The 22459-nt window shown below is 58.9% G+C and overlaps 1 protein-coding gene across 22 annotated transcripts in view; it reads left to right on the top strand.

Annotated features, from left to right (window-relative positions):
• The window catches only part of MYO18A (myosin XVIIIA), a 95194-nt gene that overhangs the window by 55754 nt on the left and 16981 nt on the right, over nt 1-22459 (top strand). For 20 of the 22 annotated variants that reach the window (XR_016388896.1, XM_089900671.1, XM_089900674.1 and 17 more), the window contains 23 exons: nt 234-410; nt 629-719; nt 978-1170; nt 2016-2102; nt 4159-4300; nt 4462-4621; nt 4829-5015; nt 5338-5581; nt 7948-8057; nt 11226-11291; nt 14347-14475; nt 15191-15334; nt 15724-15813; nt 15945-16064; nt 16263-16374; nt 16806-16933; nt 17265-17419; nt 19225-19348; nt 19437-19637; nt 20186-20296; nt 20769-20873; nt 21141-21287; nt 21651-21764. Coding sequence is in view for 21 of the 22 variants with exons in the window: in XM_089900671.1 (XP_089756797.1) it covers nt 234-410; nt 629-719; nt 978-1170; nt 2016-2102; nt 4159-4300; nt 4462-4621; nt 4829-5015; nt 5338-5581; nt 7948-8057; nt 11226-11291; nt 14347-14475; nt 15191-15334; nt 15724-15813; nt 15945-16064; nt 16263-16374; nt 16806-16933; nt 17265-17419; nt 19225-19348; nt 19437-19637; nt 20186-20296; nt 20769-20873; nt 21141-21287; nt 21651-21764 (3137 nt within the window). In the remaining variant the exon portion in view is untranslated. The other 2 variants (XM_089900678.1, XM_089900689.1) reach the window with 2 other exon arrangements.

Consider the following 22459-nt stretch of genomic DNA (forward strand, 5'->3'; position numbering starts at 1 on the left):
TTTAGGACCTGCTCATTCTCTCCCACCCCAAGGGACACAGGAAGTGCTGGCAGCTGCTGGCTCTCCCTGGTTTGCCTGAAGCCCTGCTGGTGTCATCAGGGCTCGTTTTTTTTCCCTCTGGAAGATGCCTGCTCCCTAGTGCTATGGGCGCAAAGGAGCTGAAGGGCACAGTGGTCAGCAGACAGTCTAAGGAGGAAGACCCACGACGTCAGGTCCTTTTTTCTACCCCATAGCTGGGCGCAGGCAGTTTGCCCGCCACGAGTGGGCCCAGAAGGCCGCGTACCTGCTGGGCTGCAGCCTGGAAGAGCTCTCCTCGGCCATCTTCAAGCACCAGCACCAGGGCGGCACCCTGCAGCGCTCCACCTCCTTCCGCCAGGGCCCCGAGGAGAGCAGCCTGGGGGACGGCACAGGTACCCGAGCCCCTTGGCTGCTGGATGTGATTGGAGGCCTCTTCCTGGGCTCGTTGCCATCTCTCGGGTGGGCAAACTCCTGGGGTGAATAGATGCTCCCATTAGGGGGGGAGGCCCAGCCCCAGGGCCCCATGCTGCCTTGGCCTGGGTGGGTAGGGAGCACACCCAGGTGGGGAGTCCCAGGGACCTGGAGATAGAACTGACCCTCCTGCCCACAGGCCCCAAACTGAGTGCACTGGAGTGCTTGGAGGGCATGGCGTCCGGCCTCTACAGCGAGCTCTTCACGCTTCTCATCTCCCTGGTGAACAGGTGAGTGCCAGGCAGGGCCTAGGAGCTCTCATCTTGCTGCCTTGACAAAGGTGGGGGTGATGCCTTTGGGCTTGTGTGATTGCTGAGGCAGAGCCATCCTCCACCAGCAGAGGGCTCACTGTCCCTGCAGGCAGGAGAGGCAAGTCCTCCCCACGGGTCCTGGGCACCTGGGTGGGGATGGGGATGGGGGCAGGGTGAGCTACCTGGGCACCGGGGGCACTGCCCTGGGCAGCTCTGACCCAGGCTCTCCCTGTGAAGGGCTCTCAAGTCCAGCCAGCACTCACTCTGCTCTATGATGATTGTGGACACTCCCGGCTTCCAGAACCCTGAGCAGGGTGGGTCGGCCCGCGGGGCCTCCTTTGAGGAGCTGTGCCACAACTACACCCAGGACCGGCTGCAGAGGCTCTTCCACGAGCGCACCTTTGTGCAGGAGTTGGAAAGATACAAGGAGGTAGCACTTGACCTTGCCCCTGCCGCCTAACACCCCCAGGCTCACCTTCTGGCCTTGGCACCCTCAGTGTGGGGGGGAGGCATCTGTGGATGCAGCAAGGTACCCCCTTCCCTGCTGGCTGCTCCCTTCCCAGCCCTTTACCCTCTGACATTTATGTCCCGCTGTGGTCTCTGGAGCAGGACGCTTTTCCTGCCCAGGCTACGTTCTTTCTTTATGGAGAGTTTGCTCTCCAAGAAGCTGAAGATGCATTCAGGGTCCCTGGGAGCCCCTCTTTGCCCACCTTCAAGGCACCTGCCTAGGCCCCGTGAACTGCCACCGTGCAGTTCCTGCCTCCACGTGTGTCGGGCCTGGCCTTCCCTGTCTCCTGAGCTGTTGGTATGGTGACTGATTATTTAGCCCCCCTGCCCCCATAAAAGGGTGTCCCGGATGGATCTGGAAATCCTACCTCAAGTGGAGGTGAGTTGAACGAGCTGGGGAGAATATTTCTCTTGGGTGAGAGAAGATTCAGGAGGAAAATGACAGTTGTCTTCAAGTATTTCAAGGATGAGTGTGTGAAATCGAGAGTGGGCTAACCCCACGCAGCCTAACCAGCAGGTGGGAGTGACAGGAGTGCGTGCGTGACTTTAGCTCGCTGTATGAGGAGGTTAGGAGAAGGTTAGCTGTCCCAGGACACAATGCGGTGCCTTGAGAGGTGGTGAGCATCTGTCAGTCGGGCTGTTGGAGGGGAGCTCCTGCTCGGATGGGACATTGGACTTGCTGACCCCAGCGTCCCCCACCTGGCCTGCTCCTAGGGCTGCACCCCACACACGGCCCCGTGCTCACTACCTCCCCACCTTCCTTCCTAGGAGAACATCGAGCTGGCGTTTGATGACTTGGAGCCAGCCACAGGTGACTCTGTGGCCGCCGTGGACCAGGCCTCCCATCAGTCCCTGGTAGGAATTCCAGGGAGGGCCTGGGCTGGCCTTTTCTTGCCCTTCCCATTCCTCTCCCTTGGTAGAGCCCTCCCCATATGAGCTGCTGCTGCATGGGGACACTATGGGCTGGGGGGCCCAGCAGTCAGGCCCAGACACCAAGCGCTTTCGAGCTGTGCGCCCTTTCCCTCAGCTGTCAGCCAGTCTGGCCGGGAAGGTGGCACTTCCTTCTGCCCTGGTGCAGTGGGGAGCACCACCCACGGGTGTCTGAGCTCAGGCCCTGTCCCAGCCGTGCCTCCAGTGTGTCTGCCAGGAGCCCTGTTACCACCTCCTCAGTGGTGAGGGCCTGGCTGGACCCAGAGGACACAGTCACCCCCTCCCATTGTCCCCAAGCGGAGGACCGGTGCAGCCTAGCAGAGCAGGGCGAGGAGGTGGCATTCACCCAAACGCAGAAACAGTACCCAGATATAAAATGCCCACTGAGGGGCTGTGTGGGTGTGAGTCCTCGCCGCTCAGTCTGGGGACGGGCCTTGTCACCCTTTGGGCAAGCGTCTTGGGCACCTTGCTGCCTGGGGGACTGGCTGCCTGGTGAGCGCTTGGCATTTGGCCATTGTCTTCAATTAGGGAAGCTGCATAAGGCGCTTTATTGGAGAATTGGCATTTTTGCCAGGCTGCTGATCTCCCTCCTCTGCTTTGAGTCCCACCTCTCTCTCCTGCCTCCCTGCGGGAAGGCCCTGGCCCAGGGAGTGGGGCCCCAGGAGAGCGAGCGTCCCCCGGGACAAGTGCTTCAAGTGCCCAAGTCCCACAACTCCCCAGGGAAGCTGGGTTTTCTTCCTGACACCTAGGCCCCTGCCAAGGCCTCCCTCAAGAGCCTTTGCCATTCCCAGGAGGTGTGGGCAAGTTGACCCGGCTGGCTTAGGAGCAGCGGTGGGTCAGATAGTGTGTTTGAATGGGGCTTGGCCATCCCTTCCCTCCTTTGCTCCCCCCTTTCTGATGGGCCTTGGCATCGGGCAGCTCCACCTCTGGGCACGGGAGCCCCTCAGTGCCCAGCCTGCCACTCACCATCCAGTGGCTTCTTGCTCATTCCTGCCATACAGCTCCAGCTGCTCGGGGGCCTTAGTTGCCCATCGGTCCTCGGCCACCTTCTGTGTCCTCCTGGTCAGCACACAGACTCCCTTGGGCAGCTTGGGTCAAAGAGGGAAAAGGGCACTTCTCTTACTTCTCTTGTCCCCAGTCCCTAGAGGCCAGGCCAGAGTCCTCCTTGCCCAAGGAAGACCCGGGAATTCCACAAAAAAGGCACCTTCACACTTGGTTGTTTGGCTTGCATGGGGAATTAGAAATCAGAATTCAGTATTTCCGCCTTCTCTTGAAAAGCTGGAGGATTTGCCAACACTAGGCCACCGTTCTTCCAGGACAGCAGTTGGCTGCTCCTGAGTGGTGGCTGTTCCCTTTAGATGGGGACACCTGCTCTCCAGGCACCCCAGCTCTGCCCATTTTGGCTGCCACAGCCATTAAGTCAACTGTCTTAGGCTTTTGGCACTTGAGTTTATGACCCTGTAGTGACCCCACCTGCAGTGCTCCGAGCCCTCTCTGGGTTCTCCCCTCTCGGGCGGGGAACCAGGATTAATCACCGCTGTCTCTTGTTGACAGCTTCCTTTGGGCCATGCCCTGTGCTCAGGGCCTTAAAGACCTCATCTCCTTTAATCTGCGTGGGAGGTGATGCCCAGAGAGTGAGGGCAACGCGGGGCTCACCCAAGCCCCCCTGATCTCCAAGGGGTTGAGGATGGAGGAGAGGCTCTGGATGTGAGCTTGCGTCAATAAGAAGCCTTCAGTCTTTGGGGACTTAGGACACGGGTCCTAGGAGTCATATTGTGCTGTGGGCTTCTCTCTCTGATCTCTTGCTGGCCCTTCTTTCTCCTTGCTGGCCACCTGCTCCACAGAATGTCAGCCATGAGTGGCAGGAGCTGTAGCATGTGTATCTGTGTAGCATGTTTATGGTGTGCGGTCGGGACCACAGGTCCTAGCCCCCTTCACACAGCTCCATGTGACACTGCGGGATTTCTTTCCTTCTGCATAGGTTCGCTCGCTGGCCCACACGGATGAGGCGAAGGGCCTGCTATGGTTGTTGGAAGAGGAGGTGCTGGTGCCAGGGGCCACTGAGGACGCCCTCCTGGAGCGCCTATTCTCCTACTATGGCCCCCAGGAAGGTGACCGAAAAGGTAGGTGGCAACCCTGGAGGGCGGCTCCTCTGCTTCCTCTCCTGAGAACCCATTTATGTATATATGGGTCCAGTCGGCACTGCCTGGGGGGCTCACTGAATCCATGGGCTTTTGGGGGACCTGTGCCCTGATGACCTGAACCTTGCTTGCCCCGCCCTCAGGCCAAAGCCCCCTCCTGCACAGCAGCAAACCACACCATTTTCTCCTGGGCCACAGCCATGGCACCAACTGGGTGGAGTACAACACGGCCGGCTGGCTGAGCTACACCAAGCAGAACCCGGCCGCCCAGAACGCCCCCCGGCTCCTGCAGGACTCCCAGAAGTAAGAACAGCACTCCGTCCACCCACCCCGGTTTTCTCTTCCTGCTGTTTGAGGGTTTCTCTGTAGTGTCTCTGTCGGGCGTGAGACGTGCAGCCCCAGCCCAGATAACCCAGGCCCCCGGCCACGGTGACCTAGGAGCTGGGAAGAGGAACGGCCTCTACTGCTGCCTGAATATGACTTCTTTCCCTCCTTTTCCTCCTCTGGCAGAAAAATCATCAGCAACCTGTTTCTGGGCCGGGCGGGCAGCGCCACGGTGCTCTCAGGCTCCATTGCGGGCCTGGAGGGCGGCTCGCAGTTGGCGCTGCGCCGGGCCACCAGCATGCGGAAGACCTTCACCACAGGGATGGCGGCCGTCAAGAAGAAGTCCCTGTGCATCCAGATTAGGCTGCAGGTGGTAAGTGTGCCAGTGCGGGCCCCGGGGCACTTCCTGACCGCTGGCAGGGGGCCGGGGCCTTCTGGGCACACTCAGGCCCCCAGAGCTCACTCAGCAGCCCACTCACCTTGATTGCTGCTGGTGGGGTCCTCTTGCAGTGCTACCCGCTGTGCGTGGCCCCCCGGGCCTAGTACGGGCAGGGTTGTCCAGGCTTAGCACGTCCTGCCCAGCCGGGGGTGGGACACCTGCCATCCTGCACAGAGGGGAGACGCTGGCGCCGGTCCCTGGTCTCTTGGCTCGGGCTGTCAGAGCCCACTGAAGGCTGTCCCTTCCCCTTTGGCAGGACGCCCTCATTGACACCATCAAGAAGTCAAAGCTGCATTTCGTGCATTGCTTCCTGCCTGTGGCAGAGGGCTGGGCGGGGGAGCCCCGTTCTGCCCACTCCCGCAGAGTCAGCTGTAGCAGTGAGCTGGACCTGCCCCCGGGAGACCAGTGCGAGGCCGGGCTCCTGCAGCTGGACGTGCCCCTGCTCCGCGCCCAGCTTCGAGGCTCCCGCCTGCTTGATGCCGTGCGCATGTACCGCCAAGGTGGGGCCCCTTCCTTCTCAACTCCTACCTCTCCCTCCTAGAGCTGCCCCTGCCCCTCCCCACCTCCCTAACAGGGCCTGTGGGGCTGGAGGGGTGCTGCTCCCCCCCACCTCCGACTGGCCCTAGATCCCTCATCTCTGCTGCTACCTCCTCTGGGGGTCGGTCTCTCCTTGCATCTCTCCAGCCCAGTCTGTTCCTTTCTCTTTTTCTTGCCAGCCTGCTGACCATCCTCTTCCTTCCACATTCCAGCCCTCCTCATCCCCTCCCCTGCCCAGCCCACATGCCCTGTTCCCACAGCTCCCTCCTTCCGCCTTCCCTGGTTTGGACAGGTCAGCTCTGCCCACAGCAGCAGACTCAGTGTCCTTGTGGAGCAACTGCCTCTGAGAGTGGGCCAGCCCTGCAATGAGAAATGAAGTGTTAAATCTTTCTGAAGAACTTAGAATTCCCAAGAAAGGTCAGACAGACCCTTTTTATGGACCCATCTGGACGAGGGGCCAGACAGGACGATAACAATAGTAGTTAACATCCTTAGAGCATTTACAGTATACCAGACACTATTCTAAACTCGTCCCACACAGTAACTCATTTAATTCTCCCAACAACTTCATGAGATGTAGGTACTAGTATCATCCCCAGATGAGGTGACTGAGGCTCAGAGAGGTTAAGTAGCTTGCCCAAGGTCACACAGCGCGTGAGTGGCAGAGCAGGATTTGACCGAAACAGACCAGTTTCTGAGTAGGGTTTCGTTTGCCTGAAAAGTTATGAATTGCCAGGTTTCCCGCCCTTTTCTCCCTTAGCTAGAAGAGCATGCAGGCTCCCACCGACCCACAGCCAGGTCCCCTTGAGGCATTCCACAGGGGCACCGTCACTTCCTTAGCAGCCAAAGCCAGGAAACGGGCTCCCAGCCCTGCTCTAAATAAATCATCGATCTGTCCCCACGTCTTGGTAAGGAGTTGCTGTTTAGTATTTCAAAACCAGATTGTTACCGCTCTGAACCAAAATCAGTGTGCTTTACTCAGACAAGCAGATCGATGAGGCCAGGCGCAGCAGGCGCCCACTCCTCCCCCAGCCCCCAGCCCCCAGCCCCCATCGATGGGGTGATGATTAATTAAGATGCCAGGCGTCCGGACCTGCTATCCCGGCCCGTCAATTTAATTGCAATTCAGACACAATCAACAGCTCACTTTGTCTTGGCCCCTCGGTGGCCCCCGCCTCCTGTTTCAATCATCAGGCACATGCGTCAGCCCCATCTCGCAGTTGGAGGGCTTCCCAGAGCCAGCTAGGCCGCTGAGGTGGAGCGAGCCCCCGACGGGCTGTCAGGAGCCTGGGTTTGGAGTCCAGCTCTGCCTCCAGCCGCAGGCTTTGTGACCCTGAGCAAGCCAGTCACTCCCCCTCTCAGGCCTCAGTTTCCATGTCTGGAGGCTGAGTTATATCCGGTCTAAGACCTCTTTTTGGCTTGAAATTCTTGTGATTCCATAGGAGTGGGTCTCTTGGTCCACTGCCGTGGGCTCTGGTGTCCTCGGGGTGCCTCAGGGTAACCTCTCGCTAGCCACAATCCTGACCTTGCCCCAGCCTCAAGCCCAGACAGTAGGGAATCTCTGTTAGAGGAAACACTCTTTAGGGAAAGGGAATCTACAAGCCTTTTTGGTCACCTTGGGCCTAGGGCCCAAGGTCAGGAAGGTGGCAGGAAGGGAGCCCTTTCTGAACACCCACCAAGTGAGCCAACCTGTGCTTTCTACACATTTTCCCATTTAAGCACCATGACTACCATGTGGGGTAAGTGCTAGGGCCCCCATTTACGGATGAGGAAACCGAGACTCAGAGAGGTTGAGTGACTGGTCCAAGGTCACATGATAGCAAGAACCAGGGCAGGATTCCAACCCTAAGCCCTTGCACTTCTCCTCTCTGCTATTCTCCGATGCCCTATTTTCTTTTTTTTTTTTTTTTTTCTTATTAAGTCCTCAAGACATCCTTCTCTGGGTTATCACGGAGTCATAGACCTGGAGGCTAGAAAGCATCTTAGGGGTCATCCAGGCTCTTACCTCCACAGCATTCCTTCCAGGTGGTCAGCCGTCCCCCATTTGCATCCTCACTGACAAGGAAGTTGCTTCCTTCTAAAAGAACCTGTTCCCTGTTTAATCCCCGCAGTCCCAGCGTGGGGCAGCCTGGTTGTCCTCCCGCCTCCTGTCCGTCGCCCCTGCCTCCTTCCTCTCTACTCTCCTTTCCCGGGGCGACCTCGACCGCGGGCTCTCCTCCCCCCGCAGTCTCTTCCCTTTCAGGTGACTCTGCCTGGGCACCGGTGGTTGTTGGGGGCTCTGGGAGCAGGCGAGGCTGACGGGCCTGGCTCCGGGCCGCTCTCTCCCTAGGTTACCCTGACCACATGGTGTTTTCTGAGTTCCGCCGCCGCTTCGACGTCCTGGCCCCGCACCTGACCAAGAAACACGGGCGCAACTACATTGTGGTGGATGAAAAGCGGGTAGGTCTGGGTCCCCACGGCCCCGCCAGACCCTCCTCCCTCTGCTCAGACCCCTCCAGGCAGCTGCCCTTCCTCCCCTAGAGAGAGCCAGGCTGGCCCTGGGTCAGGTGCCTGGTTTTGCCCAACCAGGGCCAGGCCAGGGCCACATGGCAGCCAGGCTATGGCGGTGGGGGGAAGGCAGCCCGGGGCACGGACGGACTGTAGGAATCACAGGAGAGCCACCCGCTTTAAAGGCCCGAGCTGAGGGTGTCTGCTCTCCGGTGAGCCAGACAATCACCCAAGAGCCTCCCGGGTGGCAGATTAGAAGTAGTGTTTTGGGTGCCCCACTGGTAGCACCCGGGCCCCTCAGCCTTGACCTCCACACCAGGGCCTAGTTCCTTCAGCAGAAAGCTGTCCAGGAGAGGGGCAGGCATCCCTCCTTGGAGGAAGATTGATGTGGCAACACCTTCCTGGTGCCAGGGTGAGCCTAAGGCTCCCAGGGCAGGCCCCTTGTCAGCCAGGTTGGTGAATTTCTGGCTGTGTGAAGGGATGTCTCCCTGCCGTTCTCGGCTGTCACCTTGATCCCCAGAGGCAACTCCTCAGAGAGCCAAAGGGCTCCTTGAGCCGAGGAACCCTCCTGCACTGTGCTCTGGCCTCAGGCACTCAGCCTGACTCAGAAGGCGTCTCAGGCCTTAGGACGGCTCTCCTCAAAGAGAGAATGCTGTGCAGGACAGGGCAGGAAGCCCCCTGCCTCCTGCTGCCCCCCGAGTCACAGACCCACACTGATGGAGGCCTCAAAGACCTTCTCCCTACCCTCTCCATCCAGGACCTGCCAGTGTGCAGGGTGACCTTGGTGTGGCTATAGATGACCCACCCACACCCCCTTCTCTCTCACCCTTGACCTCCATTCCCGCCTCCCCCTCATGGCTACACCCAGCACCTCATCATCCCTGGAAATTCTCCGCTCCTGAAATCTCTCACCACAGCCTCCTACCTGTGCATCTGACCCCTTTCTTCCTCAGGACACCGGCTCTATGACTCCATCATCACCGCTCATTTCTGGACCCCACTCCATTTTCTCTGCTCTGTCCATTCCCTTCTGACTTCACTTCCTTTTCCTCTCAGTCTTGACGCCATGGTCCAGCCCTCCGGTCACTCGGCCTTCCTCACGCTCAGCTCTCCTGAGCCTCCCATAGCACCTTCCCTGCTCAATCCCAGCCCTGAAGGGCCGCCTTTGGACATCTGCTCTCCTTGGCTTGGGGCTCCCAAAGGGCTGTGGGAGAAATTTATACAACTGCAGGGACTTGAATTCCTATAGGTTCATGGTCTCCAGGCTCACTGGACCCTTGGGCCCCATTTTCCACGTGCTCCATCCTTACCTGGCCCCTGTTCCGAGCTCCTTCTCTGCTATTCCATTCTCCGTCTTTCTCCTCAAATCCTCCCCCACTGCACCTTCCCAGCAGTGGACCTTGCCTCCAAACTCTGATAAAATCGAGGCTCCAACTTCCTCCTGCCTTTGTACACTCCTCTCCAGGTGCCTCCTTCTTCCCCAGCCCTCCTGTCTGGGTGGGAGAGGTATCCTCCCTCCCCTTGTCCAGTCCCTTCTTCCCGTGCTTTGGAACCAATTCCCTTTGGCCTCTCTGGAGACCTGCTCCATCAGCGATACGTCTTCTCTCTCTCCTGTTCCTCCGGCCTCTCCTTCTCTGCCGGCTCTTCTCTCAGTGGAGAAACGTTCCACAGACGTTACGTTCAGAAAGGAGCCTTCCATCAACCCTCCCTCGTGCCCTGCACCATCGACACTTAGTCTCCTCTTGCTGCCCTTGCTCCGCTGCCATTCATTCCTCCACCGGTAGCTGCCTGGTTGCCACCCCTGACACCTGGGACTGGTCTTGTCCTCCCGAGCCCTCCATGTTGCCAGAGCTAATGGGCACTTTTCTGTGCTTCTTGCCAACATGTGACTGTTGACAGCTCTGTTCTTTTTGAAACATTCTCTGCTCAGCTTCTTTGATGCCACTCCTGGTTTTCCCCTTGTCTCTCTGTTCTTTCTTTCTCGGTCCCTCTAAGCTTCCCTTCTTTCACACCCCCCTGAAGTAAAGGTCTCTCTCTTCTTTAAGACTCCTTCCTTGGCCATTATCTGTTTTCTATTCTACACCCTCTTCCTGGGCAACCTCATTCATGCCCATCACTTCAATTACCTCATATATATTGATGACTCCCAGATCAATGCCTCTAGCCCAGGCCTCTCTCCCACGCCAGACGTGCATTTCTATCTAGCTGCTTTCTGGGCTGCTCTACCTGTACGCCTTTATAGTACCTCAAACTCAGCACGCTCACACCAAACTGATTATATCTCCTCCCAAACCTACTCTTTCTCTTGTATTGCCCACCTTGGAGAATGGCACCACTAACTAATTACTACACAAGTCAGAAACCTCCATGTGTCCCTAGCTTCCTCCCTCTCGTCTAACCCTCCCCCACATCGGGCAAGGCTTCATCTCCTTAAGGTCTCTCGCATCTCCCCCTCCTCTCCTCCCTTTGGGTCAGGCTCTAGCCTTCTCTCCTATGGATTCCTGCCTAAGGGGTCCATGCATCCTCCACTCACGTGCCGGTGGGATTTCTATCAAGAGCAAATCTGACCATGCCCCTCCCCGAGAGAACCCTCCAGGGGCTCTCGGAGCACACAGGCTCATGTCCTTTGGCCCCTGCGCACCTATCTACTTGCCCCTTAACTGCTGCCCGCCCCACCCTCCAGTTATACTGAACTACTCGGAGTTTCCTCGGTGCTCCCTGCTGTCTTATGCTTTCAGGCCTTTGCGCATGCTAGTACCTCTGCCTGAAATGCCCTCACCCCTACTTTGGCTAATTCTTACTTGTATCTAAAGACGGCACAAGCAACACCTCCTCCGAGTGCCTTCCACAGCTCCCTTGTCTGGCTTAGATGCCTCCTCCTCTGTGTACTTCACCAATTTTCTTGTCTCGCTCCCCAACAAGATAGCGTGTTCCTCTTGCAGTCATCTTTATATCCCCGGAATCCAGCAAGGGGCCTGACGCTGCAGAAGCCACCGAAAGTGCTCGCTGAATAAATAGCGGACCGAACGGAGGACGGGAAGGGCTGAGTGACTGGGAGAAGCCCTGCGTGGAGGCGGGGAGTCCCCGGGTGGGCTCCCTGACAGAGGCATCTCTCTGTAGGCGGTGGAGGAGCTGCTGGAGTCCTTGGACCTGGAGCAGAGCAGCTGCTGCATGGGCCTGAGCCGGGTGAGTTGTCCCTACAGGAAGGCAGCCGCTCTCACGCTCTGGTCACACTTGTCCACATGGCTGCCCCTCCCCTCCTGCTCTCCCTGCTCAGTCCAACTTCAGGAGTCTCCTGGGGCCCCTGCTGGGTCTTGCCCCCGCCAGCCCCCTTCCCCCCCAGCCACTCTGGGGCTGTCCTTCCTCTCAAGCTGCCCCCTTCAGAGCTGGGGGCCAGGAAGTAAAATACTCCAGCTGCAGCAAACTTGACTCTCCCTCCCTCTGAATAACTGGCTTGTTCAGTGCACGGAACACCTCTGTGATGTCAGGAGGGAGTGGGTCAGAAGGTGGCCCAGAATTGGCCTGAGTCCTGGTGTGGGGAATGGGGAAGACGGAAGGGAGAGCTGGGAGAGGCGGGAAGGCAGAGCCTCCTTGGGTGAGTCGTCTGGGGCTGCCAGGGTCCCAGAGAGCAAGCAGGGCTTGGTGAGGCTGTGCCGCCACCACCCGTCCAACAGGCCGAATTCCTCACCTGAATGGAACGTCGTGCATAAAAGGCAGGCGCACCCGGCCCCAGGTGCCAGTCTGCCGCGTCGCTCCATACCAGAGGGCCCGCCGAGCGTCCCTCCTGCGGGGCAGGGAGCCTGGACACCCCTGTCTCCCGAGACTGGGAGGCTTGACAGGTGGCATCCACGTTTGTGCTTCAAGGGCCAAGGTAGGACGGAGAGCAGTTGGGAGCCACCGGGAGGGTTCTGGACTGTCTATCTGTCAGCAGAGAGGGAAGGAACGCGTGGGAGTATGAGGTGGAAGGGGGTGCTCGCAAAAAAGCCTTGCGTATTGCTTGTCAGCTCTGTTCTCCCTGCTTTGCCTTCTGAGTCATGGTTTTGGTTCCTCTGCCCCCTCCCTCACTGGGGATCCGTTTCCTGTCCCCTGCCTCTGTCTTTGTCTGTGCTGTCCCTGGTTTATCCTCTTCCTTTGGGCCGTGGCTGTCCCTGTTGGTCTCTATTCCTTGGTTTCAGATCTGTTATTTTCTGCTTCTTTCCTTGTCCTCTGTGCCTTCTGTGGTCCCAGCCTCTTTCCATGTCATCTTTCTGGTTTTGGTCTCTGCCGTTGTCTGGCTCACCTTCTTGCTCTCCTCCTCCCCACCTGTCTCTAAGCTCAGGAGTGGCCAGCTGAGCTTCCTCCCTGGGAGGCCTGCAGTCAGATTTTTCACTGCAGCCTCTTGCTCTCTCCCTGGGTGGGCTCCTGTCAACTCTGGCAGGCTGAGCCGCTGCTGGCTGGCCTTGGGGCTGGCACCTCCTCCAAGGTATGTCTTGGGTAGAAGAAGGCCTGTACAGACTGGTCCTCTTCCCAGCTGCCCTCTCCGACTCTCTGCATCATCCCAGGTGCCTGGCTGAACCAGGAGAACCCCAGGGCCCACTCACGCTCAGAGCAGAATTAGGGGCAAAGTCAGATGTTTGCTGACATCTGGTTTGGGAGAGAAGTTTCAGGGCTTCTGGGCTGTGGTTGGTACTGGCTGGTGAGTGAGGATTCCCTGTGTGTTTGTCCCGTTGCTTCAGAGGAAAGGGGGTCTCCACCTGAGCCCACAGGACCTTGAGAGTTCAGGCAGGGAAGTTTGGGTGTCTGAGAGCTTCCTGATGTTTGTAAAACGTGTATGGATAGGTGTGTTTCACGGGGAGAGATGGCCCTGAGATGTCACCTAATACTCAAAAAGACTCAACCCCACAAATGTACAGCGGTTAAGAGAGGTTTGAGGCTCACTGCTCTAGACTCCAGACCATCCTTTCGCTTCTCAGTGTATTTCTGGGCCTTTCTCCATCCCCCTCCCTGACACCTCACGTCTGCCTAGTCAGACTGACCACTGGCATGTTGGCCCACCCTCTCGGGGGACTTGGGTCTCTCACACCCCCTGTGGAATCTCACGCTCACGCATCGTGGGAAACGGAGGCTCAGGTAGGGCTCGAGACCCACGGGAGATCCCAGGTGCTCAGCCCCGCGTGTTGCAGAGGACTGAGCTGGCTTTCTCCCAGGCCAGCCTCGGGGGACTAGGTTCCTGCCAGAGGCAGAGCTTTCTCAGCAGCAAGTGCGGGCTCTCTCCCCACTTCTTCCCTGGAGCGAGGCCTGGGGACACCGTGCCTATCGGTTCTGAATGTTTCCCGTGGAGTTCACATCTTCTCTTTGCCCCACAAAAGGGAATTTTCTGTCTTCTGGGCAAGGTGGAGGTGGTGTATACCTAGATGGCCTTTGCCCTCTGCAAGGATACTAGTCTTTTTTTCACCTGACGATTCCCCCTCTTCTTCTTCTCTTAGCACAGAACATTTTACCCAGTCCCAGCTCAGGGCACTGAAGAGTGAGAGGAAAGGCTGGGTGTGGGGACATCCAGCTGGTTCCCTCTCACGCCTGCCCTCCAGCCCCCAAACCCGTGTGACAGGTCCCTCGCCTGGGCCAACCCTCACCCACTCCACTGGCTCTTTCACGAGATGAAACCTGGGTGTGGGGGCAGGGTGTTGGCACATGAAAGAGGAGACAGTCCGACATGAAACGGAGCTGGGAGGATGCAGAGGAGGGGCCCCCTCCCTGGCCTCCCCCTTCTCTGCACTGCATCCTGGGCCTTTTCCTTCTTAAACACATGCACCACCATCCGCCTGATCGCAGGCAGCTGGAGGCCAGAGGCGGCTGGAGCCTGTGGCGGGCCTGCAGTGGCCGTGGGTACAGGGGCGTGGGCAGTGCTGCTGGCAGCCCTGGGGGAAGAAGCCATCATAGGTGTTGCTGAGGGGCGTCTCCCCATATTGACCGGCCGCCGCTTCACGTCCTTCTTGTCCCAGATACCTTCCCTCCGGCCTCCCTCTCCTTTCATCTCTTTCCCACCTTGCTCCTCCCCTTCCAAAGCCTCCCCAGCCCCCAGCCTGGCCCTCCTCCCTCAGCCTCTTGCTTCCTCCCTCCTCCTAGACCCCGGGGCTTTCAGACTCTTCCCAGGCCCAGGGCCACGCTCTGGGCCTGCTGGCTTTCTGTGCCAGCTGCTTGTTCCTCCGCTGGCTTGCCCCCAGCCCAGGCTCCCACCTTCACCTGGCCTGCTTCTCCACAGGTGTTCTTCCGGGCAGGCACACTGGCGCGGCTGGAGGAGCAGCGGGATGAACAAACCAGCAGGAACCTGACCCTGTTCCAGGCAGCCTGCAGGGGCTACCTGGCCCGTCAGCACTTCAAGAAGAAAAAGGTGCTGCTCCAGGGACATCCCCATCCCACTCCTAAGCCTAGATGGGCAGAGCTGAGTTCCTGGGGTGGGGGAGGGACACTCGAGAGAACGTGCGGGCCAGGAGGCTGGTCGTGGGGCTATGAGTTATCGTTACCTGGGGGAGAAGAGGCTGGACATCCCAGGGGCAGCATGCCCTGGGCCAGGGCAGGGGATGGGCAGCTCCCCGGTGCCAGTGAGAGTGCTCGTGTACCCAGCGATGGGGTTGTGTGGCCTGGTCCGAGGGCTAGGGTGGTGGGGAGCAGGGCCCGGGCAAAGGTGGGCTCCGGATCATAGGCTGCTCCGTGAAGATTAAGGAGCTGCGTCAGCGACTCCTTTTCTTATTAGCAAGTCCAGAAAACAGCCAGTACCGCCGACTCTTGTGTTTCAGCAAGATTAGGTTTTATAGCACATCTAGGCCAGGGTGCTGGAAATAATCAGGCAGCAAATAAAGCAGACGAAGTTATTCCTAATGATGGCGGAGCGGTTAGCGCCCAGTGCGGTGCTCCCAGGGCCGGGCTGTCTGCCTCCCACTCTCTAAGGAACGGAGGGAGGCTGGGGGCAAGGGGTGGCTTAGGGAGTGTTTGACTCGGGGTCAGTTGGCCAGAGGGGCAGCCCAACAGCTGAGCTGGTGGTGGGGAGGGTCCTGGTGGGCTCAGGACTGAGAGCCTGCTGTGTGCCACGCCTCACCCCAACTTAGATCCAAGACCTGGCCATTCGCTGTGTGCAGAAGAACATCAAGAAGAACAAAGGGGTGAAGGACTGGCCCTGGTGGAAGCTCTTCACCACGGTGCGACCCCTCATTGAGGTACAACTGTCGGAGGAGCAGATCCGGAACAAAGACGTACGTAACAGCCTGGGAAGGCCACGCTGCTGGGAGGGAAGGGCTGTAGTTGATCCACGTGGGCAAGAGTTTTGCCAGCTTCTCTTGGGCTCCTAAGTGCTCCTTTGTTTAGTCCAGAGAGCTGGTATCCTTGAACTATGCCCAGCAAACAGAAGGCATCCCTCTGGGGTGCTGGCTGAGCCCCTAGGTATCCTCTTAGGATAAGACCTCAAGCATCCTTAGCATATGGGGAAGGGTCTAGGGATGGAGCCCCAGGGAGGCAGTGGCTTCCAGTGCCCTTGTGTCCCGGCCCGAGCTTCACCAGCTTCATTCACCCCAAGGGTGCAGCTCCTGGGCCCCAACCTCTCCCAGTGCCTCTGGCTCACTTTGCCCGCCTTACTGCACCCTAGGAAGAGATCCAGCAGCTGAGGAGCAAGCTTGAGAAGGTGGAGAAGGAGCGGAACGAGCTGCGGCTCAGCAGTGACCGGCTGGAGACCCGGGTGAGTGCCTCCCAGCACCAGACAGACCGGCCCACCTCCGAAGGGCGCCCAGCCCAGGAGGCCCCCCACTGCTGTTCTAGCTGAGTGAGGCAGGCAGTTCAACTGGTGGCGACTCCCTCCCCCAACCACAGATCTCAGAGCTGACATCGGAGCTGACGGATGAACGTAACACGGGAGAGTCCGCCTCCCAGCTGCTGGACGCGGAGACCGCTGAGAGGCTCCGGGCTGAGAAGGAGATGAAGGAGCTGCAGGTAAGGGCAGGACCGTGCTAGCGGCTGTCGCACTCTAGTGCCCACTGCTCCCCCAATGATAGGTGGCACCTCTGCCACCAGCCCAGCACCCCTGCCTGCCCCGGGTAAGCTTATGACTGTGGTCTCGGTGGTTCAGGGGCGCGGGTGGTACTGCGCGAGGGGGTGGATCGACATACCTCATAGCCTCCTCTTCTGCAGACCCAGTATGATGCACTGAAGAAGAAAACGGAGGTGATGGAAATGGAAGTGATGGAGGCCCGTCTCATCCGGGCAGCTGAGATCAACGGGGAAGTGGAGGAGGATGACACAGGTGGGTCAGAGGCTGGAGGACTTGGAAGTGGCCTGAGTGGCAAGCTCTGATGCCCACCCCTAGGAAACCACACCCCTTGTCTCCTGTCTGTTGGGCTGTTTTAAGGCTACGTGAAATAAACTGATGAGAAAGTAGAGGTGCCAGTAAGTGCAGGCGATTGTCGTGGAGGGCGGTAACAGCCATGATAATGATGATGTCTGAGGACCACGGTCTGCCGGTCCCTGGGGAGAAGACAGCACACGTGGCCACATCACCCTCTCTAGGCTTCTCCCAGCTAGTGGCTCCTCCTGCCTTGGGAGGAAGCCACCATTCCAGGGACCTTTCTGAGTCCCTCCAGCTGACTCCACCTGCTGCCCCATCCTTTGTCCCCTCGGCCCCTTCTCAGGGACTCTCAGCAGCTCGGTCCTCCCTTGTCTGCCCCCACCCCACAGGTGGCGAGTGGCGCCTAAAGTATGAGCGAGCAGTGCGGGAGGTGGACTTCACCAAGAAGCGGCTCCAGCAGGAGTTTGAGGACAAGCTGGAGGTGGAGCAGCAGAGCAAGAGGCAGCTGGAGAGGCGGGTGAGTCTGGTGGAAGAAGCGGAGGTCTGTGCCTAGGAGGAGCTGGGAGAAGCTGGGAGGGGCTTGGCGCCACGTGTTGGCCCAGGGAATGGCCGGAGCCAGGCAGGCCCTGGGAGCAACGGGGAAGGGTTGACATGTTCGCCTCTCGGTTCGGGGGACAACCAAAGGCAAGCTATTGTTAAGAGTGTCTTAGGTTCCCTGGACGACCCTGACTTCATCCCCCATCCCCACATCTCCCCCTCATTCACGCACTTCCTTCGCCTCACCTCTTGGACTGATACTTCTGGGCCTCTCAATGGCGGCTGGCCCTGCACCCCATCTTGCCCCCTAGCTTGGAGACCTGCAGGCAGATGGTGACGAGAGCCAGCGGGCCCTGCAGCAGCTCAAGAAGAAGTGCCAGCGGCTGACGGCCGAGCTGCAGGACACCAAGCTGCACCTGGAGGGCCAGCAAGTCCGCAACCACGAGCTGGAGAAGAAACAGAGGAGGTGGGTGGGTCCCCTGCCCTGGACGCAGCGGACTTCTAGAGCAGCCCGAGACAGGATTCCCTGCCTCCCTCCGGGGAGGAGAGAAGAGGGGGCCTGAATTTGGCCAGCGGCTTTGCCTGCATGGTCACTCATCCTGGAATGTGAGTCAGAGTCTCACTCCTAAGGAGCACGCAGACCACAGCCCCACCGACGGCCTGCTCAGGGCTTCACTCTCGGACATGCTCCCCTCAGTATGTGCTGTCACCCTGCCTGGGGCCAGGAAGGATGGGTGTCAGCCAGAGCCCATGCAGGAACCTCTCCATGGCGGCCCTGCCTCTTGCCCTCGCCCGGCTCCCCATCTCTCCCTTGCCTTAGCTACACAAACACACTCTCCTGACTAATGTCGTTAAACTATCGTGCCACTTCCATCTCATTATGGTAAATGTAATGACACAAAGGGGGGAAGGTGTAGCCCTCACAGGAGAAAATCCAATCTGAATTAATTTCCCTGGCTGGGGATGGGAATGGGATGCCTCTGTTAGTAACAGGGAGGAACCCTCACACCCTGGGAACAGCAGCGTGCCCCAGGGGGTGGGAACGGCACCCGGTTCCCCGCTGCAGGGGTCAGGTTCTCAGCAGAGCCACCAGTTGCCTTTGTGAAGGGGCAGCCCTACACCCACGCCCCTGGGGGTGAGGACGGCAGGGCTGAGTCCTTTCAGTGACACAGGGTTGCCCTCGGCCTCCTGGGCTCACTCGGGCCTGCCAGGCTGCTGCTTTGCAGAGAGTGGGGGGAGGTAGGAAGGCCTTATATTTCTCCCTCCCAGCTCTGTGACTCTCTGCTTCCCTAGTTCTCATCTTTACCCCCACCTTCCCTTTTACTTAGTGGCAGACACCCTTAGCGGGACACCCCGCCCCCGCTCAGAGCACCCCCCTGACAGTGCCAGCTCGGCCTAGTTACCGTCTCACTGCACTCCCCGCTGGGCACCTTATTAGGTTTCAGCTGCCCGGAGTTTTCTTACTTTTTTTTTGATGTGGAGTTGGGATGGGGATGAGCTGTTCAGTTTTTGACCTGAAGCCCGACTAGCTCTTCAGTGAAGGTGGTAAGAGGAATTTCAGCAATTTGCTCCTTCTGTAGCGTCACTGGGCAGGAAAATGGAAGGCTGGGAAGTGGAGAAGTGAAGAAAGAGGCCCCCGACCGTGGACCGTGTGCCCGCTGAAGCATGCTGCCAGCCGGGCACAGTGGGACTGGGGCCTCCAGCCTGGTGTGGGGTGTTCTGGGGGTGACAGGGGTGCTGCTGGGGCAGGTGGGCCTGGCCAGGGCCTGGTGCTCAGAGGTGGGGCAGCAGCCAGCTGCTCCATCTAAAGTTGCCAGACTGAACTGTAGAAAGTGAGTTAGACACGGCAGGACATCCATTTCTACCCATTCTGATGCCCGCTCTGCCCTCACCCTGGTCCCTCTTCCCATTCTTTGATCTGTTGAAAGGGAAAAGGTCGGGACTTAATGCCAGAGGAGAGTCTGTCCACCTCTTCCCTGGAAGCAGTCTGTGGTTCCCTCTGAGGCCCATCTGGTGAAAAGGCTCCTTGGACCTGTGTGATGAAATCCCTACCCACCCCATCCCAGACCAGGTTGCTCAGCAGGGCCTAGGTGGCCTGACCTGGGACCCCTGAATGTCACCTGACCACTGGCCCCAAGTTCAGGCTGCATGATTCCCCCTGACTTGGGTCCTGTCCATATCTGTGGCACCACTTCCTGGCGGCCTCTGGGTGCTGGAGACCTGGACTCTTCCCTTATCTGATGGAGCCGCCATGGCCACGCTCCCTCGCAGGTTTGACAGTGAGCTCTCGCAGGCGCATGAGGAGGCCCAGCGGGAGAAGCTGCAGCGGGAGAAGCTGCAGCGGGAGAAGGACATGCTCCTCGCCGAGGCTTTCAGCCTGAAGCAGCAGATGGAGGTGCGTGGGGCTTCCCATCATCCATACCCCAACCCCGTCACAGGCTCGGGCCAGCCCAGGGCCAGCCTCATCTTCTCTTTTGCTCCAGGAGAAAGACATGGACATTGCGGGATTCACCCAGAAGGTTGTGTCATTGGAGGCTGAGCTCCAGGACATTTCTTCCCAAGAGTCCAAGGATGAGGCCTCTTTGGCCAAGGTCAAGAAACAGCTCCGAGACCTGGAGGCCAAGGTCAAGGATCAGGAGGAGGAGCTGGATGAGCAGGCGGGGACCATCCAGATGCTGGAGCAGGTGCTGAGGGCTTGGCTGAGGAAGGCACTGCTGTCCCCACAGCTACCCCGGGGTGTGGGCCAGAGGAGGACAAGATCCCAAATTCAGTCAATCTTTCCTTCTCTTATTCACAAAGTATTGAGGGAGCACCTGATCCGTGCCAACCACAGTGTGAAGATAATTAAGCTTTCATGGTACTTTCCACAAGAACAGATCTTAATTGACCTCCACTGGTGAGGGGCTCAGAGTGCATGGCAGCAGGAAGGCCATGAGCCCATCCAGCCTGCCACTGAGCTACCGTGTCAGTTCAGGGAGCTAGAGCCTGGAGGCCAAGTGGAAAAGCTGCAGGACTGCCCCCACCCCCAGCAGCCTTCTCTGGGCCTGTGCCAGACATCTAGGAAAGGAGTTCAGCTTCTCTGGAGAAGCCACTTGCCATAGAAACAAGGTGGGAGCAAAGGGAGACGTTCCCTGCTCCCAAGCCTGGGGAGAGCGGCCCATGAGGGTGCAGTGGGGAGGGGTCAGGATGCTGCTGGGAAAGAAACCCAGTCCCTACTCCCACCCACCTCCAGGCCAAGCTGCGGCTCGAGATGGAGATGGAGCGGATGAGGCAGACCCATTCCAAGGAGATGGAGAGTCGGGATGAGGAGGTGGAGGAGGCCCGGCAGTCGTGTCAGAAAAAGGTAAAGCAATGGGCGCTTACCTGTCTAATATAAATGCCGGTTCCCCCATCACTGCTTTGAAGTAAGGGCTTTTCTGTTTCTTTACCTTAGCCACACGATTTTCCATTGCTATTCAGGACCAGGAATCTCCGCTCGGGATCCTGGCATTGGCTGGGATGTGTGTTCTCAGGGTCTGTAGAGAAGCTCAGGCCCTTGAGGAGTTAATGCCCCCTGCTTTCTGTGCCAAGAAGCAGGCACAAGGACTCTGGAGCAAGGGCTCCCACACGGGCCTGGGCCCCTGTGCATGGCCTGCCGTCCCTCCTCTCCCTCCCAGGCCGCTTTGAAACCCTAGGAACTTCGAATTCAGGGTCTGCCCCTCTGGGGTCATCCATGCTCAGCGCCGCCCTACTCTTTTCGCGGGGTGGGAGGATCCAGCAGGGAAGGGGCTGGCTGGCACCAGACACTGAAGGGACGAATGGGCCCCTGTTCCCAGTTAAAGCAAATGGAAGTACAGCTCGAGGAGGAGTATGAGGACAAGCAGAAGGTGCTGCGGGAAAAGCGGGAGCTGGAGAACAAGGTGGCCACGCTCAGTGACCAGGTGAGTGGAGACTGCTGGCTGCCGCAGGGAGAGCTGGGGACAGGAGGGGTGCTGGTTCCGTAGGGCCCGCTGTCATCACCTGTGGGATGGGTGATCACATCCACTGCACCCTGGGGTTTCTCACCAGCGGGCATAATCCTGGCACTTCCTCTGTCATTGCTCATTAGGCATCTCCGAGAGTGAGGGTAGGGTGAGGAGTGGGCTTGGGGAAGACAGGAGGAGGCCCCGGGGCAGAGCCCAGAGCCCCAGCTTCTGGTGTCCACCCAGGTGAACCAGCGAGACTTTGAGTCAGAGAAGCGGCTCCGGAAAGACCTGAAGCGCACCAAGGCCCTGCTGGCAGATGCTCAGATCATGCTGGACCACCTGAAGAACAGCGCGCCCAGCAAGAGGGAGATCGCCCAGCTGAAGAACCAGGTACCTGCAGACAGGAAGTCATCAGCTTTCTCTCTCTCCCTCCTGCCCCTGTCAGTGGTTCTTGAGTCCTCGGGAAGGGAGGTGACAGGGAAGTGGGGAGAAGCCAGACTCCCCAGGGTCTGCGCATGCTATATGCATGACTGTCAAGCCCCGGATGGTATGGACGGGCCCAGCGTCCACCACCCCTGTCATGGGAGGAGATGCCGGTACACACACAACACATCACAGCCCTGGGGTCTGAAGTAAACAGGGGAGAAGGAGAGCTCCTGGGTTCTCTCTCCCCTGCGAGCCTCCTGCACAGCCCTCCTGCCCCCAGGGAATGGCTGACGTCTCTCCCTGGGGCGGGGGTGGCTCTCTGTCCAGCTGGAGGAGTCAGAGTTCACCTGTGCAGCAGCCGTGAAAGCGCGCAAAGCAATGGAGGTGGAGATCGAAGACCTGCACCTGCAGATTGACGACATCGCCAAAGCCAAGACGGCGGTGAGGATGCGGGGTGTGCCGGGCCAGATTCGGGGGTTGCTGAGGGAGAATGGAGCTGTGACAGTGGCTGCTTTTACCCCAAACAGGGCTCATTCCCCAGCCCGGTCCCTTCACGCCAGGGCTTTCTGCGGCTTTCCTCCCCTCCTCTGCCTCTCCCCACTCAGAGCAGAGGCCTGGGAGGGGGTGAGGTGGAGGAGGGAGCCAGCAAGGGCCCATCTCCCTGTTTAACCACCTGTCTGTGGGCACTTGGCCACAGGCCCCGACACCGTAAATAAAGGCAGCAAATGTGGCTGAGGGATGTAAACAGGCACCTAGAGGTTAGCAGAAGCGCCGATAAGAAGGTGGGATGGCTCCGTTTCCCTCGCCTGCCCCTGGCCAGCCCACTGACAAGCCCAAGCGGCAGCTATAATTAGAGCGCTTATTTAATGCCTTGCTTTTAATTCCCCACCTCTCCCACGGCCCGTCCATCGGCCGAAAACTCATTACTGGGATACGGCCACCGGTACCTCCTCAGGCAGGGAATGGGGCAGGGGAGGAGGCTGGGCCTGGCTCTGGGCTCCCTGGCCCCCCAGCTAGTCACCTGACTGCTGAGAGATGCCAGTCTCCTGGGCTTGATTTATCCCCGTGACATTTATGCTCCTCAGCAGTTTTCAGGTGAGTAATTCAAATTCCTTAATTGTGTTAAAAAGGGCTGT

The sequence above is a fragment of the Delphinapterus leucas genome, chromosome 19 (genome assembly GCF_059928025.1).
Source record: "Delphinapterus leucas isolate spDelLeu-1000000601 "Yukka" chromosome 19, BTC_Dleu_Yukka2, whole genome shotgun sequence".
Lineage (NCBI taxonomy): Eukaryota > Metazoa > Chordata > Mammalia > Artiodactyla > Monodontidae > Delphinapterus > Delphinapterus leucas.